General features: G+C 38.7%; 1 protein-coding gene across 1 annotated transcript in view; it reads right to left on the bottom strand.

Moving 5' to 3' along the window:
• Positions 1-21,272, bottom strand: part of PPIG (peptidylprolyl isomerase G) — a 36,773-nt gene that overhangs the window by 14,375 nt on the left and 1,126 nt on the right. Inside the window, exons 2-8 of the mRNA XM_084643174.1 lie at positions 13,187-13,266; positions 13,003-13,077; positions 9,850-9,957; positions 9,267-9,311; positions 8,221-8,308; positions 6,882-6,911; positions 6,602-6,741 (exon numbers count right to left, since the gene is read on the bottom strand). Of these exons, the coding sequence (XP_084499300.1) occupies positions 6,602-6,741; positions 6,882-6,911; positions 8,221-8,308; positions 9,267-9,311; positions 9,850-9,957; positions 13,003-13,077; positions 13,187-13,247 (547 nt within the window). The 5' untranslated portion in view covers positions 13,248-13,266. The remainder of the gene's footprint in view (positions 1-6,601; positions 6,742-6,881; positions 6,912-8,220; positions 8,309-9,266; positions 9,312-9,849; positions 9,958-13,002; positions 13,078-13,186; positions 13,267-21,272) is intronic.

The raw sequence follows: 21,272 nt of genomic DNA, 5'->3' as shown, positions 1-21,272 counted from the left end.
TATTTCCATCTCTGTGGCAAGTTTAGATCTATTCTAAAGTTGCTACTTCAAACTGACTACTAACTAAGTGGGAATTGAAGGTAAGGAACTCTCAAGGGTAGACTGTCTACCTGAACAGAGCAGAATGTAGAATGCAAGCAACTGCTGCAAGCTTTCTTCAATGGCTGACATATTTGTGGAAGAGGACAAACATGGAATGCTGTGAAATTGCTGTGCAAAGCAAACACAAAGAATGGCAAGGATTTTCTGCAAACACATAATCGTTTATGTCCCCAGGCAAATATGCCTTCTTGAATACCAGGACAAGCTTGCCCCCAGTCAATTACAGGCCACAGCAGAGAACTCACTGTCAGAGTTTACTATAAAAGAAAGAGGACTTTGGCTGACAGCCAGGTATTATTTCTCTCCATTCATTTTCTTATAAAATTTCAGCCTATAAATATGTCTAAAACAGGCCCCTTCCTCCCCAGCCCATCCACCATATTGTCCAGAACTTGTCAGACTTCATAAATCATAGCCAAATGGCATAGTTGTCCACTCTCCACACTTCAAACCTCTAATGAAATGTAGCCACTCTTATAACACCACAGAGAATTGGGCTTCAATTGGTAACAGCATGTGGCCCAACAGTCAGACTTAACTCAGATTCATAAAAGGCCAGAAAAGACCACTTGATCATAGAGTCTGACCTCCTGTATACCATAGGCCATTACATTTCCTGTACTGAGCCCAATGACTTGTGTTTGACTAAAGCGTTATTTTCCAGAAAAGCTTCCAAGTCTTGAGTTCAAGACATCAAGAGGTGAAGAATTCACCACTTCCCTTAGTAGTTTGTTCAAAAGGTTAATCACCTTCACTGTGATTCATGCCCAACTTCCAATTTTAATTTGTCTGGCTCAACTTTCAGTCACTGGTTCTTGTTATGCCTTTCTCCACTAGATTAAAGAGCCCACTAGTACCAGTATTTTCTTTCCACTAAGGTACTTATACACTAATCAAGTAACCTTCAAAGCATCTTTTTTGGTAAGCTAAACAGATTGTGCTCTCTGTGCTTGTCTGTGACTGCAAGGCATTTTCTCTAGCCCTTGAATCATTTTTGTATTGCACCTTCTCCACATTTTTAAAAAGGATACCAGAACTGGACATAGCATTCTAGTGTCTCTCGCCAATGCTGTATACAGAGGTAAAATCCTCATCCTACTTACAGCTCCCCTGTTCATATATCTTAAGAATCACAATAGTCCTTTTTACCACAGCATCACACTGGGAACTCATGTTCAGTCACTTGTACACTATGATCCCTAAACCCGCTCCAGAGTCGCTGCTTTCCAGGATACAGTCCCCCATTCTGTAGGTTCCTTATTCCTTACTGTGTAACTTTGCATTTTGCTATATTAAAGTTCATTTTGTTTGAATGGGCCCAGTTCACCACATGATCCAAATCTGTATGACTATATGACTCTGTATGACTATGACTATATTACTGTATGACTGTATGACTCTGTATGACTATATTAACCATTCCAATCTTTGTGTCATCTGCAAAACTTATATTTTTATATTTACTTTCAGATCATTGATGAAAATACTGGACATCAAGCCTAGTACTGATCCCTACAAAACTCCATTAGAAACACCCCTATTTAATGATTATTTCTTACTGAAAACTACTTTGAGGTATTTCAGTTAGCCACTTATTCATCCATTTAATGTGCACCCTATTGATATCATATAATGCTAATTTTTTAATTCAGAATATCATGAGGTACTAAATCAAATACTTTACAAAAGTCTACAGTTACCTTTCTCAACCAAACTTGTAACGTAAAATAATTAAAGCAGATTTGTTTGATAAGACCTAGTTTCCACAAAACCATGGTCACTGGCATTAATTATATTCCTATTCGTTAACAGTTGAATCTTATACCAGCTTTTCTTTTATTTTGCCTGAGACTGATGTTAGACTAATTGACCTATAGTTACCCAGATCACACCACTTGCTCTTTTTGAATACTGGCACAATATTAGCACTCTTCCAGACTTCTGGAATTTCCCTGGTATTCTAAGATTTATTAACAATTTATACCAGTGGGCCAAAGATCTCCTCAGACAACACTTGCAGTTGGCTGAAAGTTATCCAGGCCTCCTGATTTAAAAACAGTATCTTTAGCAGATGATGACACCCTGCTTAGTTACTAATGAACTAGACAGCACTTCATCATCCCCTTGTGATACAAGTACATCCTGTGTCTTTCCAAATACAGAAAAGGAATATTTATTGAACACTTCTGCCCCTTTTGCACCATTATTAACAATGTTACTATCTCCATGTAGTAATGGGCCTATACCATTATTAGAATTTCTTTTGTTCCTAATGTATTTTTAAAACTCCTTATTGTCTTAGTCCTACCAGCCATAATTTTTGCCCTTTTGTCTTGTTTCCTTTATCAATTTTTTATACATCATAACTTCTAATTTATATTGATTACTATTTATTTCCCTTTTTTTCCATGTTACATATTTCTTCATTACTAATTTCTCTGAGGTGTCAAAGGGGAGAAAAAAAATGGTAATATCATTCCCCTCACCTTAGTGAGAAACCTATCGGACTCCAAGTGAAAGATTCTGTTTTGACCTTCTGTCACTTATGTCGTGCTCCTTGTTCTCTGCAACCCTCAGAGACAGCCTTCCAACTATGCCCAAAGTCCAATTAAATTAGCCCAACAATCAGGTAACCAAGCAATCCTTAATTCCCTGTCACCCATACCCCACATTTATCACTTCTCTGCAGAAGCACAATTCCCCTCCTCCACACAGTTCTTCATTTACCGATGATAGTACCCTAGAATACAATCCCCTTATTACTCAGTTGAAAGTATCTGAGAACCCAATTTCTATCCCCCCACACACAAAAATTTATTTTTATCCAATTTTACGCCCTCCAACTGCAACTCTAGCCATTCCCTCTGACCTCATTGAAGCTCCCCACTAAACCCAAGATCTGTCAGCTTTATTGCTAGTCCTTACAGATACAGCCTTGTAATCCATTCACCCCCTTCCTTTCCTGGATATTGCCACCTCACCAAGTCCTAAGCCAAAAGTATTTTAGTTCAGCCTCCCTTGTTATGAGATGATGATCAAACTGCAAAGGTATTTTCAGTCACTCTCTCCAGGAACCCACCCACCCTTCGTCTTTATGCCAGTTCCCCTGAAGCAGTCTGCTCCAGTAACTGCCACACTCACATGCTCCCTCTTGCTTCCTGCAGTAAAACACTGCATAGCTCCACTGTTTGATGCCTCTCTGCTGCTGCTTGTCCTCCACGAACACCAGTAGTACTCTGTTCCGCTCACCTCCCAGGTACTGGTCCTCACATCTGGATTCCCCGGCCTCTTCCTGACCATGGCTCCAAGGGTGTCTCCTGCCCCATCACTCAGCTTTGGACTGCAGCTGAGCCAATATCCTTTTGCTGATGTGACGACAGACAGTTCCTCCCATCTCCAGGTACTCAAGTCATCACAGCTCACCAGTGGATCCTGATCGTGCCCTCAGCGAACCAATTTAGCCATACAGTCATCTCCCGCAACGGGGATAGATTTCCTCTTGCAGTAGCCTGCACAGGGCCTCTCTCTGCTAACAGCAGAGTCCTCCACTCACCACGAACTCCGCCACAGTCTGCCAGGTAGCACCTTCATCAGGCTGGTTCGGCATTAGTGCCCCTTCCTGGGGGCCCACACTCCTCCCCGCACTCAGCTCTGCCCTCCACCTGCCCGCTCCTGGCACCTCTAAGGCCTCTTGTTCTCCATGTTCTCCTGCTGCCCACCAGTATCTAGTACTCCCAGGTGCCTCATGGTCTGTTGAGTGGCTCAACCCACGGCCCTGGCAGCAATCTCCCTCTGCGGCACATCAGAGCAGCTACAGGAAGCAGGATCTCCAGACTCCTAGCTGAACCCAGGCGAAGAGGCACAAGAAGAGGGCCCAGGACTCAGACATACAGGTGGGATCAGACAGTCAGATCTCTCCAGAAGTCTGTTTTCTTTCAGGAAAAGTTAAAGGAAAAAGATTTTATATTTATTTCTTTTATTCTTTTGCTCGGTGCCACTTTAAAGCCCTCAAGCAGGGCCTTAAGGCACCAGACAGTTCAGCTCCAACTAAAACCTCTGTTAACCATTCAGTTTCCAACTTTTTAGAATAGTCCTATGAAGGGAATAGGGTGGACTAGGATATATGTATCATGCAAGGGATTGTCTTACCCACAAGCTCTACCCATTATATATATTAATCTATATCTACTAGCCCTTCCCATCCACTGTTAGAATATTACGTCTGTCACAAGACAAGTGCTATCCAGGGAAATTGCTGGAAAATAAAATTTGACATCCTAATATCCAGGACATCTTATGAACCAGCTGAAAAAGTTGTCTGACTTCTAGACACCTCTAGCCATGATGCAGTCTATCACTGAATTTTTGGGAATGAAGAAGATCACTTCATAACCCAAAGCCATTCTTCTGCCAATCATGTCAGAAGATGGAAGAACAGCATGAAAGAGGAGAGAAATAAATCAAGATGTTCAAGCATGAATGTTTGTCTGCTTCCCTTAGGCCAAAGAAACAGGGTAATCCTTGTCTTGTGCTTCAGCATCCTTGTTGCAACCCTTCCGAGTAGGCATAATCTGGAAGGTGCTAAGAATGAGAAAGCAAGAGGGTCCCTATTAAAGTTCCTATCAAACAGGCATCCTGAGGCTCCTGTACTGGGGTTCTCCATCACAGTGACAGCAGTCTTCGTACAGTAACTCCTCACTTAAAGTCATCCCAGTTAATGTTGTTTTGTTGTTATGTTGCTGATCAATAGGGAACATGCTCGTTTAAAGTTGTGCAGTGCTCCCTTCTAACATCTTTGGCAGCCGCCTGCTTTGTCCACTCCTTGGCAGGAACAGCAGCCCATTGCAGCTAGCTGGTGGGTGGTCGGAACCAGGGTGGACCGGCAGCCTCCCTACTCCCCTAAATTCCCTGTGCAGCATCAGCAGGCTATCAACTGCCAGCAGTTCAGCTGTCCCTCCCCCACTGCCATGTGCTGCTCCTGTCCTCTGCCTTGGAGCTGCTCCCCGAGCCTCCTGCTTGCTGTGTGGGGGGGAGGGGAAGAAGACGGGGGGGCTAATGTCAGGGTGTCCCCCTCCCCTCTACCCCTGCACCCCGCTTACCCCATCTTCCATACAGCAGGGGGGATACAGGGATGGAAGGAGCGGTCTGTGGTCTGGTCTCAGCTTGCTGATCTAATTAACAAGGCAGTGTACTTCTGACCCCACTCTTCATACTTAAAGGGGAAATGTGCATTTCTGTCTCTCAAACACACACAGGGTGTGTGTGTCTCTCTCTCTATCTGCCCTCCCTCCTTTCCTGTTGCTTTGTAGAGTGAGAGAGTTAACCTTTGAGGGCTCAGCCAATTGCTAAGTTCATCATTTAGCAGTAAGGCATTCCCTGGGAAATATCCCACCCTCTGACTCCTCCACCTCAACCAAGCTTCACAATCATCATCACTGTGTACCAGTATTAAATTGTTTGTTTAAAACTTATACTGTGTATTATATACACTATACAATACAGTCTTTTGTCTGGTGAAAAAAATTTTCCTGGAAACCCCCTCACTTACATTAAGTCTTATGGGGAAATTGGATTGGCTTAACATCGTTTCACTTAAAGTGGCATTTTTCAGGAACATAACTACAATGTTAAGTGAGGAGTTCCTGTACTGAATTATTTTGTCAAAAAAGCAGGGGCTAACTTCCAATACCATGTTCAGCTCTGGAAGAGTACAGTAGAGCAGACATCCTTTACAGAGAAAGAGCAAGATTCTGTTATATCCCTGTTTATAGTTCGAAGTACCTTACAAAGCATACTTACAGCAGGGCAAATTACAGGTCTTCCTAACCTAGCTACTCACCTGAAGCACTGTAGATGAGGACTATACCCAGAACCACAAGCTCAACAGAAGCAGTAGGTGTTAAGAAAAGTCAGACTGACATCAGTATATTTATATGCCAGATGACACTTTATGGGAGCAGTACCTATCAGAAAAGTACCAGAAGCAGGGTGGGCTAGCATAGAAAGGCCAAACCTTGAGAACTATTGAGAAAAGCATGAATTCATTCCCCAATGGGCAGGGGCAGGGGAGCTGCTGTTCTTCCTTGTTCCTAGAAGGGAAACAAAAGATAAGAGGCTGGAGTGCCAAAATGTGCACTCCAGCTGCCAGGACAAAGGAAGAAAGACTGAAGAGGAACATCTGGGACCAACTCGTATAGGCTGTTCGAGATTGATATTTATTTTGTCTATAGGTTGCTTGTTCATATGACTATGTGGGAAATGCTTTTTTTTACATTGGGATAAAATACATAACAAAATCATATGTCTAACAAAATGACATTTCTTTAATAATGTCTGTCACTAGCTTTTCAGTTAGTGGAAGGTACACAGTTCACTACAGGCAATTACTAATGTCTTTATGAACTCTCCATCCACTACAAACATGATTCTATTTACTATTATAAGAACCAAGGAAAAAAGCTACACTTACATATGTTAGAAATAGGTAGTTCAAACTTACCTTTGGATTTTGGAATCAACTCTCCACAACTCAGTATTCGTACTTCAGCATACGGTTTACTAGATGCATCTGTTTTCTGGTTTTCTATCTCTCTCACAACTTCCTGTCCTGTGATGACTTGTCCAAAAACAACATGAAGTCTGAAGTTCAAAAAAAAATAAATAAAAAAAGATAAAATGCAGGTTTTCTACTGCAATAAAAGATTAAAAATATTTAGCATCTCAAATTTTCAAAGCAGTGTCCACTTCACAAACACAAATAAAGGAGATAAGATATTTACCCATCTAAGTGAGGTGTAGGCTTGGTTGTTCTTTTGATACCATCAAAAGGAATTAAAACAAAGAGAAAAACAAAGTTAGCACCATTTACAAAGGAAACAAAACTGCATTCAAAACAAAAGTGCATGTATTAAGTTAAAAGTTATTTTGAATGAACTAATAAATTAAGGATTGTTTTGTTCAATTTTATAACAGTTATGTAGTTATAGTTTAAGTATCACTGAATGAAACATTACATAAGGTTCCTACTAAAATCCTTACTTTGATAAAAAAAATTAAGTAAATGAAGATATTCTAGCATTAATCCAATTTTTAGATAGTATCTTGTATACATACATTACAAAATTCTATTACTGATTCAATCATACGAACAATTGAGGGCAGATTTAAAAAGAAAATTAATCTGATTCTCAGAAGAGACTGCAAGTAGTCTTATAGTCATTAGAGAAGGAAGCAGTGGGAAGTCAGAAAAGAAAAAAAAACAACTAGGCACCGGCTTCATGACATTTGATGTAGCTCTAGAATGGACTTAAAGAGTCTTCAAGGAGAGCTTTATACCTACAGACAATGCATGTGATTCACGCAAGCTCCTATAGCCCACAGGTCAGGGCTGGACATTCCACGGCATGCAAGTATCAGTCATGAGAGAAATCATAAGCTGGGCTGAAAGAGGCTAAAGATCTGTCAGCAAGCCAAAAATAACTGTCTACTTTTAGATGATGCATGCGACTCATCACATTAATTAAATTTATCAATTATAGGTAACGGGATCAATTTCAAGAAAGAATTTTTTCTGGAGATAAGCCTGATTCAAAGGTATCTCTGTTGTAGATATGTTGTGATAAATTCAGCCTTAGATTTATTATATGTGGTGATAAATTTAGCTTTGTGGTTATTTTTTCCTTGAAAATGAGATTGCTCTTAGAATGATTTCCAAAAACCAGAACTTCACACACACACACACACCCTAACCATGATCCCCAGAGCTCTTCCCATCCAAGACTCTAAGTTGACAAGACACGTTACATAAAATTGAGTAAAGTTTGCTGAGAACATCAATTAGTTTTGCATTACTCGCCGAAGTTAGAAGCAGGTAATGAAATGTTTTTCTATGTATATGAGAAGCACTCATCTAAAACAACAAGACGTGCTAAAAATGATCAGTTTATCTCCAAGATAGGCATTTTTAGGAGGTAGCTATTTTACACAGAGCTTCAAATCTGGAAAACCAGTTCACATTTGATAAATGGAAAAAGGTTTAGTTTTTTTTTAAACAATTAAATTATTACTACAACCTTAACGTTGTAAGCAACATGCATATCAGAATAATACAATACTTACATAAAGAACTGTGAACCGTTTGTATCTTTCCCTCTGTTGGCCATTGACAGAAGAAATTCTTTGTTGTGCTTTACAGCAAAGCTTTCATCTAGAGAAAGTGTTTTTGATTGCTTTAAAATACCAAATATTTACTTTGTTCTATTAGTTAAATGGCATTTAGTTATTTTTCCCCTCAGCCAACCCAGATAAATTTATCACTGCAGTAAAGAGCATTAAAAAAATTAGTTTCAAAATAAAGTATATTATGTCATGTCCTTGGGATACATTATGCTTCACATTCTAATGCCTAGAATTTAAAGAGGAGAAAAGTAAATGTACTTTCTTATTTTCACCTGCCTATTAATTGTAGTTATGATATGAAGAGTGATTGTAAAAATGGAACTCTTACTCAACAGATGTACTTCCTGCATATACTCATGCAACATCTGAGTATAGTAAGAGCAGGTCTTTGCTATTTTTCACTCTTGTTGGCACATGCAGATCCACACATCTTTGGAAGACAAAAATGATGATGTTTTTTCTAGCTCATGCATCATCAATATAATTTTTAACTATGTTTTGATGAAGAATTTTTATTAATGGTGGTGATCCAGTTTGGTGTCAAGCCAAATAAGCAGCTTTACTTTCAGATACCAGGATGAGTTTACAAAGAGCTTGCTGTTAGAAAAATAAGTTTACTTAAGATGATCAAGTTGGATACAGAAGTCACAAAATTAATCAGGTTTAGAATAGATATGTACAAATGTAAGTCTGATAAAGTTGACAAATTTGAATCAGAACAGCTTGATCCTCATTTAGACACAAACATTTTCTGAACAAAATAGTGAAGTAAACAAAATACACCTTTATGGCCCTCATACCGCCATCAGATCAGATAGCAAAGACTTCTGCGCCCATGCAGAACCCAAATAAACCAAATGGGACTCAGATTTGATATGCACAGACCCCAGATGATTGTAGGAGCACGACCATGGATTACAAGTTTAATATTTATAAGACAGAACATTTGAAAAAGGTTTAGATTGGCTTGATAAAAAAAACTTTACCTTCAAAAAAACCACCATAAATGGATTCTCCTCCTCTCCCATTTCCTTGAAAGAAAATACACTGTATTACAAATAAATGTAGTGAAAGTATAAATCATTTAAAGTTCAAGATGTGCCTAATGACTTCTAAAGAAAGTATCATAATATAAAAGATATTTCAATTATTGCATCCAAGTCAAAATATCTTCAAGAACAGTCAAATAGGAAGCTGCATCTTGACAGTCTGCTTAAGTAGAATGGGACTGAGAAAATGCAGGCTGTGGCTTTTCCATTTATTCTGCATTGTCTCACACATTTCTAGATCAAGCTAGGACTACTACTGGGAAATACAATGTTTTACACTGCATTACACTAAATTTTTTCACTGGGAGGCCACACCAAGCTATAAAGAGAATGGAACTGAAAGCTATTTATAAATATGTTCTTATTTGAAGGCCCTATTCAGCACACCTTACTCGAAGAACACACACCTTAACAACACACAGTCAACAGACATTTCATCTGAATGTAGGATGCTGAACAGGACCCTTAAAAATATCTTACTATTTAAAAACTGGAGTTTTCTTTTAAGGCTGTGTCCTACCTTCACTGAAGTCACCTCCTTGGATCATAAAATCTTTCACAACTCGGTGAAACAGACAACTTTTGTAATGCAGTGGCTTCTGGGTTGATTTTCCGGTACCTTTTTCACCTAAAAGGGAGAGAGGAAAGAGACATGGGAGGAAGGGGCGGAATTAAAAAAAAAAAAAAGATACTTTGCATTTGTGCAACACCTTTCATTGGAGGAGCTCCAACAGTCTGACTAACATTAACTATTAAGTCTTGCAAATCAGTTTGAGAAGTAGGCAAACATCTGTTTTGTAGATGGGAACACACAAATAGATTAAGTCCAAAGCTGGCCACGGATTTTGGTTCTCATTTTCTCAGTACCCATCTTTCAGAGGTGCTGAGTGTTCACAGCTCCAAATGAAGGTCTTAGGAGCTGTGTGTGCCCAGCACATCTGAAAGTCAGATCCCAGGTGTCTCAGGTTGGGCACTCAAAACTTGGGTTACGCCATTTCAATACCCATTTTTGAAAAATTTGGCCAAGGTAACTTGCCCAAGGTCACAAAGGAAGTCTGTGGTGAAGCTGTAGATAGGACACAAGTCTCCTAGGGAAATTTACCAGCATCACTCAGAAACTTAAATGTATTATCATTCCAGAGTAAGACTGTCTACATGGGGAATTATACCAGTATAACTATGGTGGTAAAATTATACTTGTATAAATTTTCCTGTCAAGACAAAACCTAAAAGACTACTCCTAAAAGGCTAACACACTGCTGGTCGCAATAAGTACAAAGTCTGAAAGGCAGGTAACTGAACGAACACTAAAATTAAAAAAGCACTACATTGTCTCCTATAATCCAAAGACAAGTTTTTAGACATTTGAGAAAACCCTGCAAAGGTTCCACCACTTTCAGAAAGTTGAGTATATCTTTCTCTGGACTGATCGCCAGAAGAAAACCTAAGAAACAGATTCCTAGTCCCCTGCTCTAAACACTTTTGACCATACACATTCCCAATGTTTCAATAATAAGATCAAATTCCAATTCTGAGCTTGAACTATTTTATGTGCACATATATTACTTGTTTCTGACATGGAAGTGATAAGCAAAAACTCGTGAGATTGAAATGTAATAAAAATATTGAAGGGGAAGACGGTGGGAAATGTTGGAGATGGAGGAAAAAACAAGCGAGTTTCTATAAATCCACTACTGTGATGAACTAAGTTTTTAGGAGAAAAGAAATTTGTTAAAAGTTACCTTGGAAAAAAGGTGATGGAGGTTGGAGAAATCTGGGTCAGATTCACAATCACCATTTAAAACACTGTTTTATTTTAATGACTAGGCTTGGACCCAATATCAGTATTCTTCAATTAAAGTAACAATTCAGCAGGATAAAAATGCCATTTCAAAAATATTTCCATGATAGGTTTTTGTAAGGACTGGTAATTTGACTAAGAAACAGGGAATTTGAATTTAATTTGGGATTAGAGATTGCCACACATCTGTTACAAAGACAAAACTTGTGGCACCTTAGAGACTAATCAATTTATTTGAGCATAAGCTTTCGTAAGGTGCCACAAGTACTCCTTTTCTTTTTGAGAATACAGACTAACACAGCTGTTACTCTGAAAAGAAAAAACTAAAGGGGATAGTTAAGAAGTGGATGGCCTATCTTAGAAAACAAAGGCCATGAATATTAGTGGTAGTTCAGTATATCACAGGAATCAGAAGATTCCATTAATGCTCAACTTCCTGACCTTTCACTGGCTACCTTTATTGTATGCTTATCAGTTTCAGGATTAGTTAATATTATATAGTTTCAGCCAGCACAAACTGATTTAAATAACGGATTTTAATCATGATGTAAATCAACAAGCAGAAAAACTTGATTAAAATCATCAATTTTAATCATGTTTTGCATTTGTACTTTCTACTAACTTTTCTAAAGAAAAGCTGATTCTCATTAGGTGGTAACTGTTAAAACATGTTGATTTGCAATTAAATAAAACCATTTACACCAACATTGGTGCTTCTTTTTGCTAACAAGCAGGATACACACACACACACACACACTCTCTCCACATACACACACACTAATTTAATCAATTATATAACTTAACTTGCAATTATTAAAGCCTTAATTTTTACATTTTTATTATGTTAGAAAACAGTGAAATTTTAGATTATTCTTTTTTACTTGTGATTTATGTCAAGCTCTATTTGGATGGAAATTCAAATTCAATTAAAATGCACAAAATCAGCATTTTAATTATTTTATTATTAAATAAAACTACTTTAAAAGTAGATATAAGACAAAGTTCATAAAATATGTTTTGCATTTAAAACTAATTTATTAAACAAAAGGAAGTATTATCTGTAGTTAGTGAGTTGAACTGATTGTTTCTGGTCACCAAGTCCTTCGAGATTTTAGAACTAATAAATCTCATCCTATCATACACATTTTTATTCATAGATTCAACCTGGTAAACTAGTCCTACTTTTTTCATCTCCTTTGTTTTTTTACTTTGAATTAACTGAAATGAAGAAAACATTCTCTCTGCACCTGCAGTAGAGGCTACAGCTGTCAAAAGCTGGTTCCAGGTGCTTAGCCAGTGACTTACACTGAACCAGTGATTTGACTTTCTTTAAAACTTACCAGCAAACATACTGCTTAATATTTTTTTTATTTTAAATTAATGATTTTAATAGATTACAGTAAGTTTAAATCTTAAAACATGTTGTAAATGTCATATTTAATTTTAAATAGGTTTATTTAAAAAAATTGTATTTAAATTAAAAGAACCCAATTTAAATACAAAATTCTAATTTTCTATTTTTTTTAAAAAAATTGATTTTTATCCAGCCTGCTTTCAACAGGATTTTTGAGGGCTGTTGCAGTTAGCCTGACACTCCAGTATCTAAGTTGGATTAGCATATGCTCCAAGTACTAATTGATGCCACAACTGTAAGTGCTTCAGTACACAAACCTTGCATTAAATGCACACAAGACACCAATGTTAAACCTCTACAGAGACCAAGACACATTATTTTAAAGTCTACCTTCATTTTCTGGTATGCAAAAAGTGATAATCATTGGATGTCTACAGGGGATTCTGTCGAATATAATAATTCACAATATGAAACTAACCAACAATGAATTAAGTTAAAAATCATAAATATCTACGAACCTGTGCAAAGGCAGCGAAAATTCTCACACGTCTTTGGGCACACATCAGAAAACAATTCAAAGACCACTCTTCCAGCTGAAAAAAATCCCACACATTTATAAAGTTAAATTAGACTTGTCTTCATTTGACCATTAAATATTTATATTGCTATAACATAATATAGTTTAGAAATTATTCTTCTCACCAGGTACATTGTTGATGGCTATGTCAAAAAAGCAACGTGGCCGCTGGACCTTGATTCCCATGGCTTCAAAAGTTTAAAGACTGTAAACAACAAAAATATAAAAACCTTTGAGTTTTCTCCTCTGTGTATTGAAACTATATATTCACTTGATCTTGACCGAAAAGCTTTTTATGAAGGAAAAAAAGGTGTGATCATCCTGATACATAAATGAGCAAAACTGAGTGTTGACATGTTGAAAAAGGTGGCCTTTTTGCTCTCAAGCCGTTTTAAATATGAAAGTCTATGAGTTGTTATTTTTCCTTTTGTCCTAAAGACCAAAGATTAACTTAAAAACAGTTTTCTGTGCATATTCAGTTCAACTTTACGTTATTACCAACTCTCACAAAACTTGCTGGAGCTTTAAGAGAAACACAAAATACTGCATTTTTCCTATCACCAATCAAGGTGGTATTATTGTATGTATTACAATAGCACATTGGAGTCCCAGTCATGGACCAGGGTGCCACTGTATTAGACGCCATACAAACACAGAAAACAAAAAGACTGTCCCTGTTTCAAAGACTAAGAGTTTACAATCACCAATTTTGGTGAATCAAAGAGATCAAAAGATCTCTTTTTATTTTAAAAAAATTCCAGTTGTCATCGTTGCAGAGTAAAGCTTGTAAACGTGAATGAATGTATTCTAAAGGCTTAATAATCCACTATTTTAAAATCTTGTGATTTAAGCCAATCTCGGACTTTGGGGGGGGCCAGACTCATGATTTTTGAATGCTTGGGTTTGGCAATACTGACTTCATTCATGTTTTCTTTTATAGTTTTTTAGAGGAAAGCATACAAGAAAACTGCAAGGGAGACTAAGGCATCAGTTGATGAGAATGTCATTCAACTTCCTAACCGGCTTTATAAGAACATACTTGAAAAATGAGAGGATTTGGAAAAAAGTGGGGACAAGACAAACATCTTAGGATCTTCTGCTCTCCTAGTTGGGTAAAAGGTTAAGACCTAGTAGAGTACTTTGATAATTTGCTCCCAGAAGCCTTGGATCTTCAGACCCAAGGCTGAATCAAGTGGCTAAGGGGGCATGAGGTGGAGAGAAGGAGTTAACTTTAGGGCCAAAGGTCTGTGCACTCAGGCAACTTATTAAGACTACCTCTGAACTATGTGCCAAGAAAAACAAACAATTCCCTAGTATGACAGACAAATTCTTACTGGCCATAATAAGAAATCAGAATACTTTTGCAGGACTATTCAGTATACAGAAGTCAAATGGCACAGATTTACATAAGACGGACATTAAGTTCCTATTAAAGTACCATACGTGGAGTGGAAAATGAGATACTCCTGAGATTAAATTGGAAGAGATGCAAGGTTCACTGAGGTTTTAAACTTACACCAAATAAATAAAATTGACTAGCCTAAAAAAAAAATGCTGCATATGACAAACACTTGGATCCTGGGTTACCCTTCACTATTTATACTGAAAAGGGAAGCAGCATAGCTATTTGTTTACACCTTTTGCGACAGCTGCTTACAGAGTTTACAAGGCATATGGTCCCTGCCTTGTAATAGTTGTCCACAGTTACTGATATACATCTTTCAGCCTATGGACTTTGTAATTCCTGAGCAGCAGAGCTGGGCATTTCACTGATTTTTCAGTTTGTTGGCAGTTAAAAAAATATATTTTTGGAAGAGAAGTTGGGTTTGGGTTGAACTGAATTCAAAAAGTGTAAAAAACAAACAAGCAAACAAAAAACCCTTCAGCAAATAAAGAAGTGTCAATTTGGAGCATTTTTAAAGGGCTAAATGCACAAAACAAGTGGAGGCAGCAGTGCCTCCCTTATAACCATTAGGCCTAATAGTTAGAACACTCACCTGGGATGTGGGAAACCAACGTTCCATTTCCCCTCTGCCTGATATGGAGAAGTGATTTGCACTCAGGTCTCCCACATGGCAGAAGAGTGCCCTAATCACTGGGTTTTGGGATATTCTGGTATAGGTTTATCTCAGTTGCTCCTGTTGAAGCTGTTCCACTGCATCTAAACAATTAACGTTACTGGAACAAGGACTTGAACTTGGATCTCCCACATCCTAGGTGACTGACCTAACCGCTAGCCTATAGAGTGGTTCTCATTCTCTTTTCCTAGCCCAATGACTATTCATTGTCATTATGAAAGACTACGAATTGCCATTAATGCAAAATAATCACTGGGATAAAGGTTATAAGGCACCAACACCTCTTCTTCTGGCCATTTTGTGAATGGCCCCCAAGTCCTTCCCACCTCCTCCCCACCCCAAATATTTGCCCAAAACTATTCAGTGAATTTGAGTCAGCGCTGATTGAGTCCAGTGGAGGGACTTAGCAATCTTTTACGTGATAGGCTATTCCTGTGATTATTGTAAGCTGCATTAGTTATACTTTATACATTGATTGAAAAAAATAAGCAACACTTTGTACTTTACTACTTTGTACTGTTAAATTCCTTACAATTGTGTAAGATGGGCAAAGGCCACTGCAGAAATGTCAGACTGGGACTTGTGCTATAAACACCAAAAAACTAAGGGTCAAAATGTAAAAATAGTTTATCATGATCCATCAAATCATTGACAATATTGATAGGGTTAGCCCTAAACATTTAATGTTGCAAATATTTTTAAGATGCCTATCACTCTAGTATCCAGGAGCTGCTCTAATTATAACGCAGCCCAACCCTTTTTATTGGTTTCTTTTAAAAACAGAATACATCTTGAGTAGGTAATTGTAACAGTTTTTCATTAAGCTTTATAGCAATCAATAAACATATTTTCAGCTTTTTATCTTCTGTGTTTGTTCTTTCCCTTTCATGGCACTGTTTCTTTCTTTATGTTGACTATCTTGGTGTGTCTTTTTCTGTTTATGTTTTAGTATATGTTCCTTCTTTATTAGTTTTCAGTAATAAAAATAATTTTTCCCTCATTTCATTCCACAAGAGTCACTCTTCCAGCTCTGTGCCCTTTGCCAATACTTTTCTTCTACTATCATCTGCTCTCTTGGACCCTATTGCCCTCTCTCCTGGGCTCCACTCTATAACACAGTGACTGAAATGAAGACAAATTCTTTTCTATGAAGGAGAGACTGCAGCCAGCATATGTGTAGAAAGTATTACCAAAAAATGTCTAAAGTTATTGTCATGTTGAGCACTATATACCCTTACTCATATTGATGGATAGTAAGTTGGAGTTTAGGTTAAAAGTTAGTTTTATGGAACCTTAAGTCTCAATTCCTTGACCTTAACAAAAAGCCATGAAACATTTTCAATATTTTAAACAAACGAACATATTGGAATGTCAGAGGTGAATTTCCAACTTTAAAGTTTTTATGTGGAAATTATACAAAAATGTTGCATACTTATTAGCCCATTAATATTAATCTAAATCTGTTTCTGCATTTAACGATTCCAAGTATCCTACTGTAGCCTGGCACACCATCCCCGACATCCTAGCTTGAGTTTTTACAATGATTCAGAAGAAGAAAATTCCTCAAAATATGTTATCTACAAATAAAGTTAAGTTCTCTCATATTATAATTATTAACCTGGCAGTAACTCCCCAAATGCACCCACTGAATAGCATAGAAAAATGTAAATTATCTTTAGAAAAAATGTTTGCCTTCTAATACAGTTTGCACTGGCTCACTAACTTCTTGAAGCAAACAAAATAGTATCCTTAGGACAACGCATATGTAGAGAGATACAGAAGATACTCCTGGGGGAATTCTGTGCTACTGCGCACGTGCACAATTAATGAGCCCTGCATATTTTTAAATTTTTGCACAGGAAAAAAAGCTTCTGCTGAAATAAAAGGAGTACTTGTGGCACCTTAGAGACTAACCAATTTATTTGAGCATGAGCTTTCGTGAGCTACAGCTCACTTCATCGGATGATCCGATGAAGTGAGCTGTAGCTTGAGCTGTAGCTCACGAAAGCTCATGCTCAAATAAATTGGTTAGTCTCTAAGGTGCCACAAGTACTCCTTTTCTTTTTGCGAATACAGACTAACACGGCTGTTACTCTGAAACCTGTCATTCTGCTGAAATGTTGCTGCAGTTCCACCTTTTGCCCACCAGAGGGCGCTGTGGCACAGGAGAAGCAGCAGCTCCCAGGAGAAAATAATGTCTGCGGTTCTGCCTTTTGCCCACCAGAGGGCCCTGTGGCGAAAGAACAAAGCAGCAGCTTCCTGCCAGCAAGGGAAGAGAAAGAGCTGCCTTCTTCGCAGTGGGCCAGGTCAGGAGACAAGAGCTATTGGGAGACATACAGCGAGGGGTGCTGCGGGAGAGGGGGGGGGTCAGACAGGGGCTCAGGGGGATGGCAGACTGGGGCAGGGGCTGAATGGGAGTGGAGGCACAGGGCCACTGGGGGGGAGGAAGGTGCAGGGCCACATGGTGATGGGAGGGGGGAGGTGCAGAGCTACATAAAGACAGGGGGTGGCTGGGTGGAGGCACAGAGACATATGGGGACGGGGGAGGGGATACAGGGATACATAGGGACAGAGGAGTGGCTGGGTGGGGGCACAGAGACATTTTTAGCCCCAAAGATTTTTTTCAAAGTTTGTGAGCGTGTAAAGGATCGTAATTAGAGCTTCTGTTTTTCAGGGTTTCTTTTTAACCATTTTTGAGTTTTATGTAGATGTCTAAAAATTGCAGGTTTTCGGGCTCTCTCTTTATATATATATTGTAATGAGTAACAGATTATACAGTAGTATATACTGTAATGAGTAATCTATTTGTAGTGTTCCATACTATGCTTTAATGTAGTGCTGTTTCAAATACTTAATGAACACAAGGAGGGTCTACACAAACCAATTAATGTGCAACACATTAGTGCACTTTAGAAATCACACTCCCTGTAGGCTGGTGAGTTTGCATCTGTTCACCAGCTCAAGGGATAAAATAATCAGCTACGTGCAAACCCTGTTTCAGCTTGCTGCGCAGGGCTCTTTTACTCTTCTGTCACACAAATGCAAGGAACACAGAGAAGTAACAAAAGTGATAGTCCTGATCTGGACTGATACTGCTCTGGCCCCAGCACCTCAAGGGTCACTGCTGTTCCTTAGTCTCAGGGGAACTGCAAGGCCCTACCAACCCTTCCTGTTGCAGCCTTCCGTTGCTGTCCAGCAAAAACTTTGTTTCTACTGGCCCTTCCTTTCACAGAGCTGGGTCCTCACTAATGTCTTCCAGCTGGAAATCAGAGCCAATTGTTAGCTACTTTTTAGCTGGATCAACTGGTACCCAACACCTACCTGGTGGGCTTCTCCATAGGTCAGGGCTCACTGCTCCCTCGCTCCGTAGGCCTTAAAGGGGTAAATTGCCCTGCTACACCCCTGTGGTCTGTATTACTGCTTCATGTAGACAAGCCCCTTAGACACAAGTAACCATTTCCAGCATTTATTGGATAAAACACCAATATTTCTTTAGTTTTTGTATCAAGGTTGTTTTATCTGTGTGTATTGGTTAAACCAAAAATCAGAAGCCCTAATCATAATGACACAGTTCACCCAAGGCATAATTTGACTAGTTAGGGTGAAAAATACCTACATTATCCCTCTAACAAATCTATGCCCGCTACAGTTTAAATGAATAAAAGTTTCACACTTTGTGTACTTTGTCACTGATAACATACTGTCAATTTTCTATACAATCTTTTTTTATAATACAAGTTGCCTTATTTTTCCTATACCTTATTTTCCTTCACTCCATTCTCCCTTCCTAAAACAGATCATGCTGTATCTTTTTCTACATTGTTTTCAATGTTATTTCCTCTTTTCTTTCTTTCTTCCTTCAATTGCTATATCCCTTTCTTCCTGTGTTCTCTTTCTCCTATTTCTCTCCCAATAATCTCTTTCAATGAACCCTATGTCGCTTATTTAAATGTATTCCACTACTTTTTCCTCCCCCACTTGCACATACCTTCACTACCATTATTTCACTCACTTCTTCACACACAGGTTTTGAAAAATTTACCAGAACCAAACTGTCAAAGAATTAATCTACTAATCAAAGATTAATACAAAAGATTTCCTGCCACATAAACAGCATGTCCAGGAAAACACTGGTGAAAGGCCAACCTGTCTCTCCCCCACCCCTCTCGCACTCTCCAAACGAATCCTGGGATTCCAATCTAAGTGCTGTCCCTGAACTGTTCAGGGGCTCCATCCTTCACAGCCTCCCTCTAGTACAGGAGGGAAAATTCCATTTGTAATAGAAGAAATGAACTACATTTGTAATTATGATCTGTGAACTAGTGTATAAATTCAGAACTAAGTACTTGCCTCAGGCTCCACCCGGGTATAGGCCCATGGCGGTGGGTGTATGTGTGTGTCAAAGAGATATTTGCAGAAAGATCAATCGCAGAAAATTACCTTTATATAGGGTATGTCTATGGTCAGTATAGATACTACCTATTCCAATGGCAGGAATTCTCCCTTGGGTGTAGGTAATGCACTCCCCAAGAGGCAGGAGCTTCCACTGACCTAGAGCGGTCTACACCAGGAGTTAGGTCAGTATAGCTACGTCTCTCAGGGGCAGTTGGGAGGTTGCAGAATTTAGACATGCATTAAAAATAACGTTTCTAGCCCCTATGGTTCTTCTGTCTTCAGATCGATACAGTACATTTGTTGAGGCCCAGGACTTTCCAAAAAACAGCAGAGTGAAATTGATCACTCTAATCAGTTTCATTTCTGCTATTCATAACTTTGGGACCATCAGGGACAGGACAAGAACCATGTCATTTTACTCTGAAGATTCTGTTTTTGAAAGCTGTATGCAAAATCAAGCTTTGCGGAAGACGGATTTTTTTTTTTTTAATCTTCTAGAAATAGAGCAGCAAGGACAACCTAGCCAGTAGGTTCAGGGGCTACAAGGGAGAAGAGAAATTGTTAGATACTAAAGATTAGCAGACAGTCAGCACAATGGTAAGAAACCTAGCACATTTCCCCAACAGATAATTGGACAGCAGGCTCACTCATCAAAGCATTATCATTGTTGCTGCTCCTCGTACACCTCCTTCATACTGGACTGGCTGTGTACATTTGTTCTGACAGAACAAATAATTAGTAAATAAAACCTACTAATTCAACACAATGTAAACTGAGCTGAAGTTAAAATAGGGTAATGCTTCATGGAGAGTGCTTGAGATTCAAGCTCAGCTATTATTATTCTTATTGTGGTAATGCCTAGGATTACCAGTCACAGACCAAGTCCTGGTCTACACCATGAATTGATGTTGGTATAAAATCCACAACCCTGAGCAACACAGTTATACGGCCTGAACTCCCTGTGTAGACAGCAGTATGTAGACAGGATGGCTTCTCCCATTAACATAGCTACCGCCTCTCGGGGAGGTGGAATACCTATGCCAATGAGAGAATCTCTCCCATTGGCATAGGTAGTGTCTTCACTAAGCACTGCACCTGTGCCCCTGCAGTGCTTTAAGTATAGACAAGCCCCAAGACTCCATAGTGCCAGGCACCATAAAAACACACACAGAAAATACAGTCCCTGCCCCACAAAGCACAAGTATGTGGCCTCCTCTGTAGATAATAGGGAGCAAATAAATATTTTCTCTTAAAAGAACATACAAGCATTTTATAAAGTGGATTTAAAATTAAAAGAAGTGAGTGGGCGAGGTTCTGTGGTCTGCAACGTGCAGGTCAGACTAACTGATCTTGATGGCCCCTTCTGGTGTTAAAATCTATGAGGCTAAAAAGAGTCTGGCTCATATTACCCTATGCACAAATACAGGTGATAACCAGAACAAAGGGCTTCAGGGGATCATCCAACGAAGTGGGTTTTAGCCCACGAAAGCTTATGCCCAGATAAATTTGTTAATCTCTAAGGTGCCACAAGACTCCTCGTTCTTTTTACCAAAGATACTTTACCAAGTCCCATATATTTATGGGAGGCAATTCCTTCACTGGGAAGGAGTTTTAAGGCAATATTTAGCCTTGCGATGGAAGATTTAGCTATGTGTACTTCAACAAGCCATGTGTCATCTTACTTTTTGAAATCTCATTCATTCATACTGTCCTAACAGCTCTGCTAAATGTATTATCA

This window comes from Lepidochelys olivacea (genome assembly GCF_965140295.1).
Source record: "Lepidochelys olivacea isolate rLepOli2 genome assembly, chromosome: 11".
NCBI lineage: Eukaryota > Metazoa > Chordata > Testudines > Cheloniidae > Lepidochelys > Lepidochelys olivacea.
This window is presented reverse-complemented; position numbering and strand designations above follow the sequence as displayed.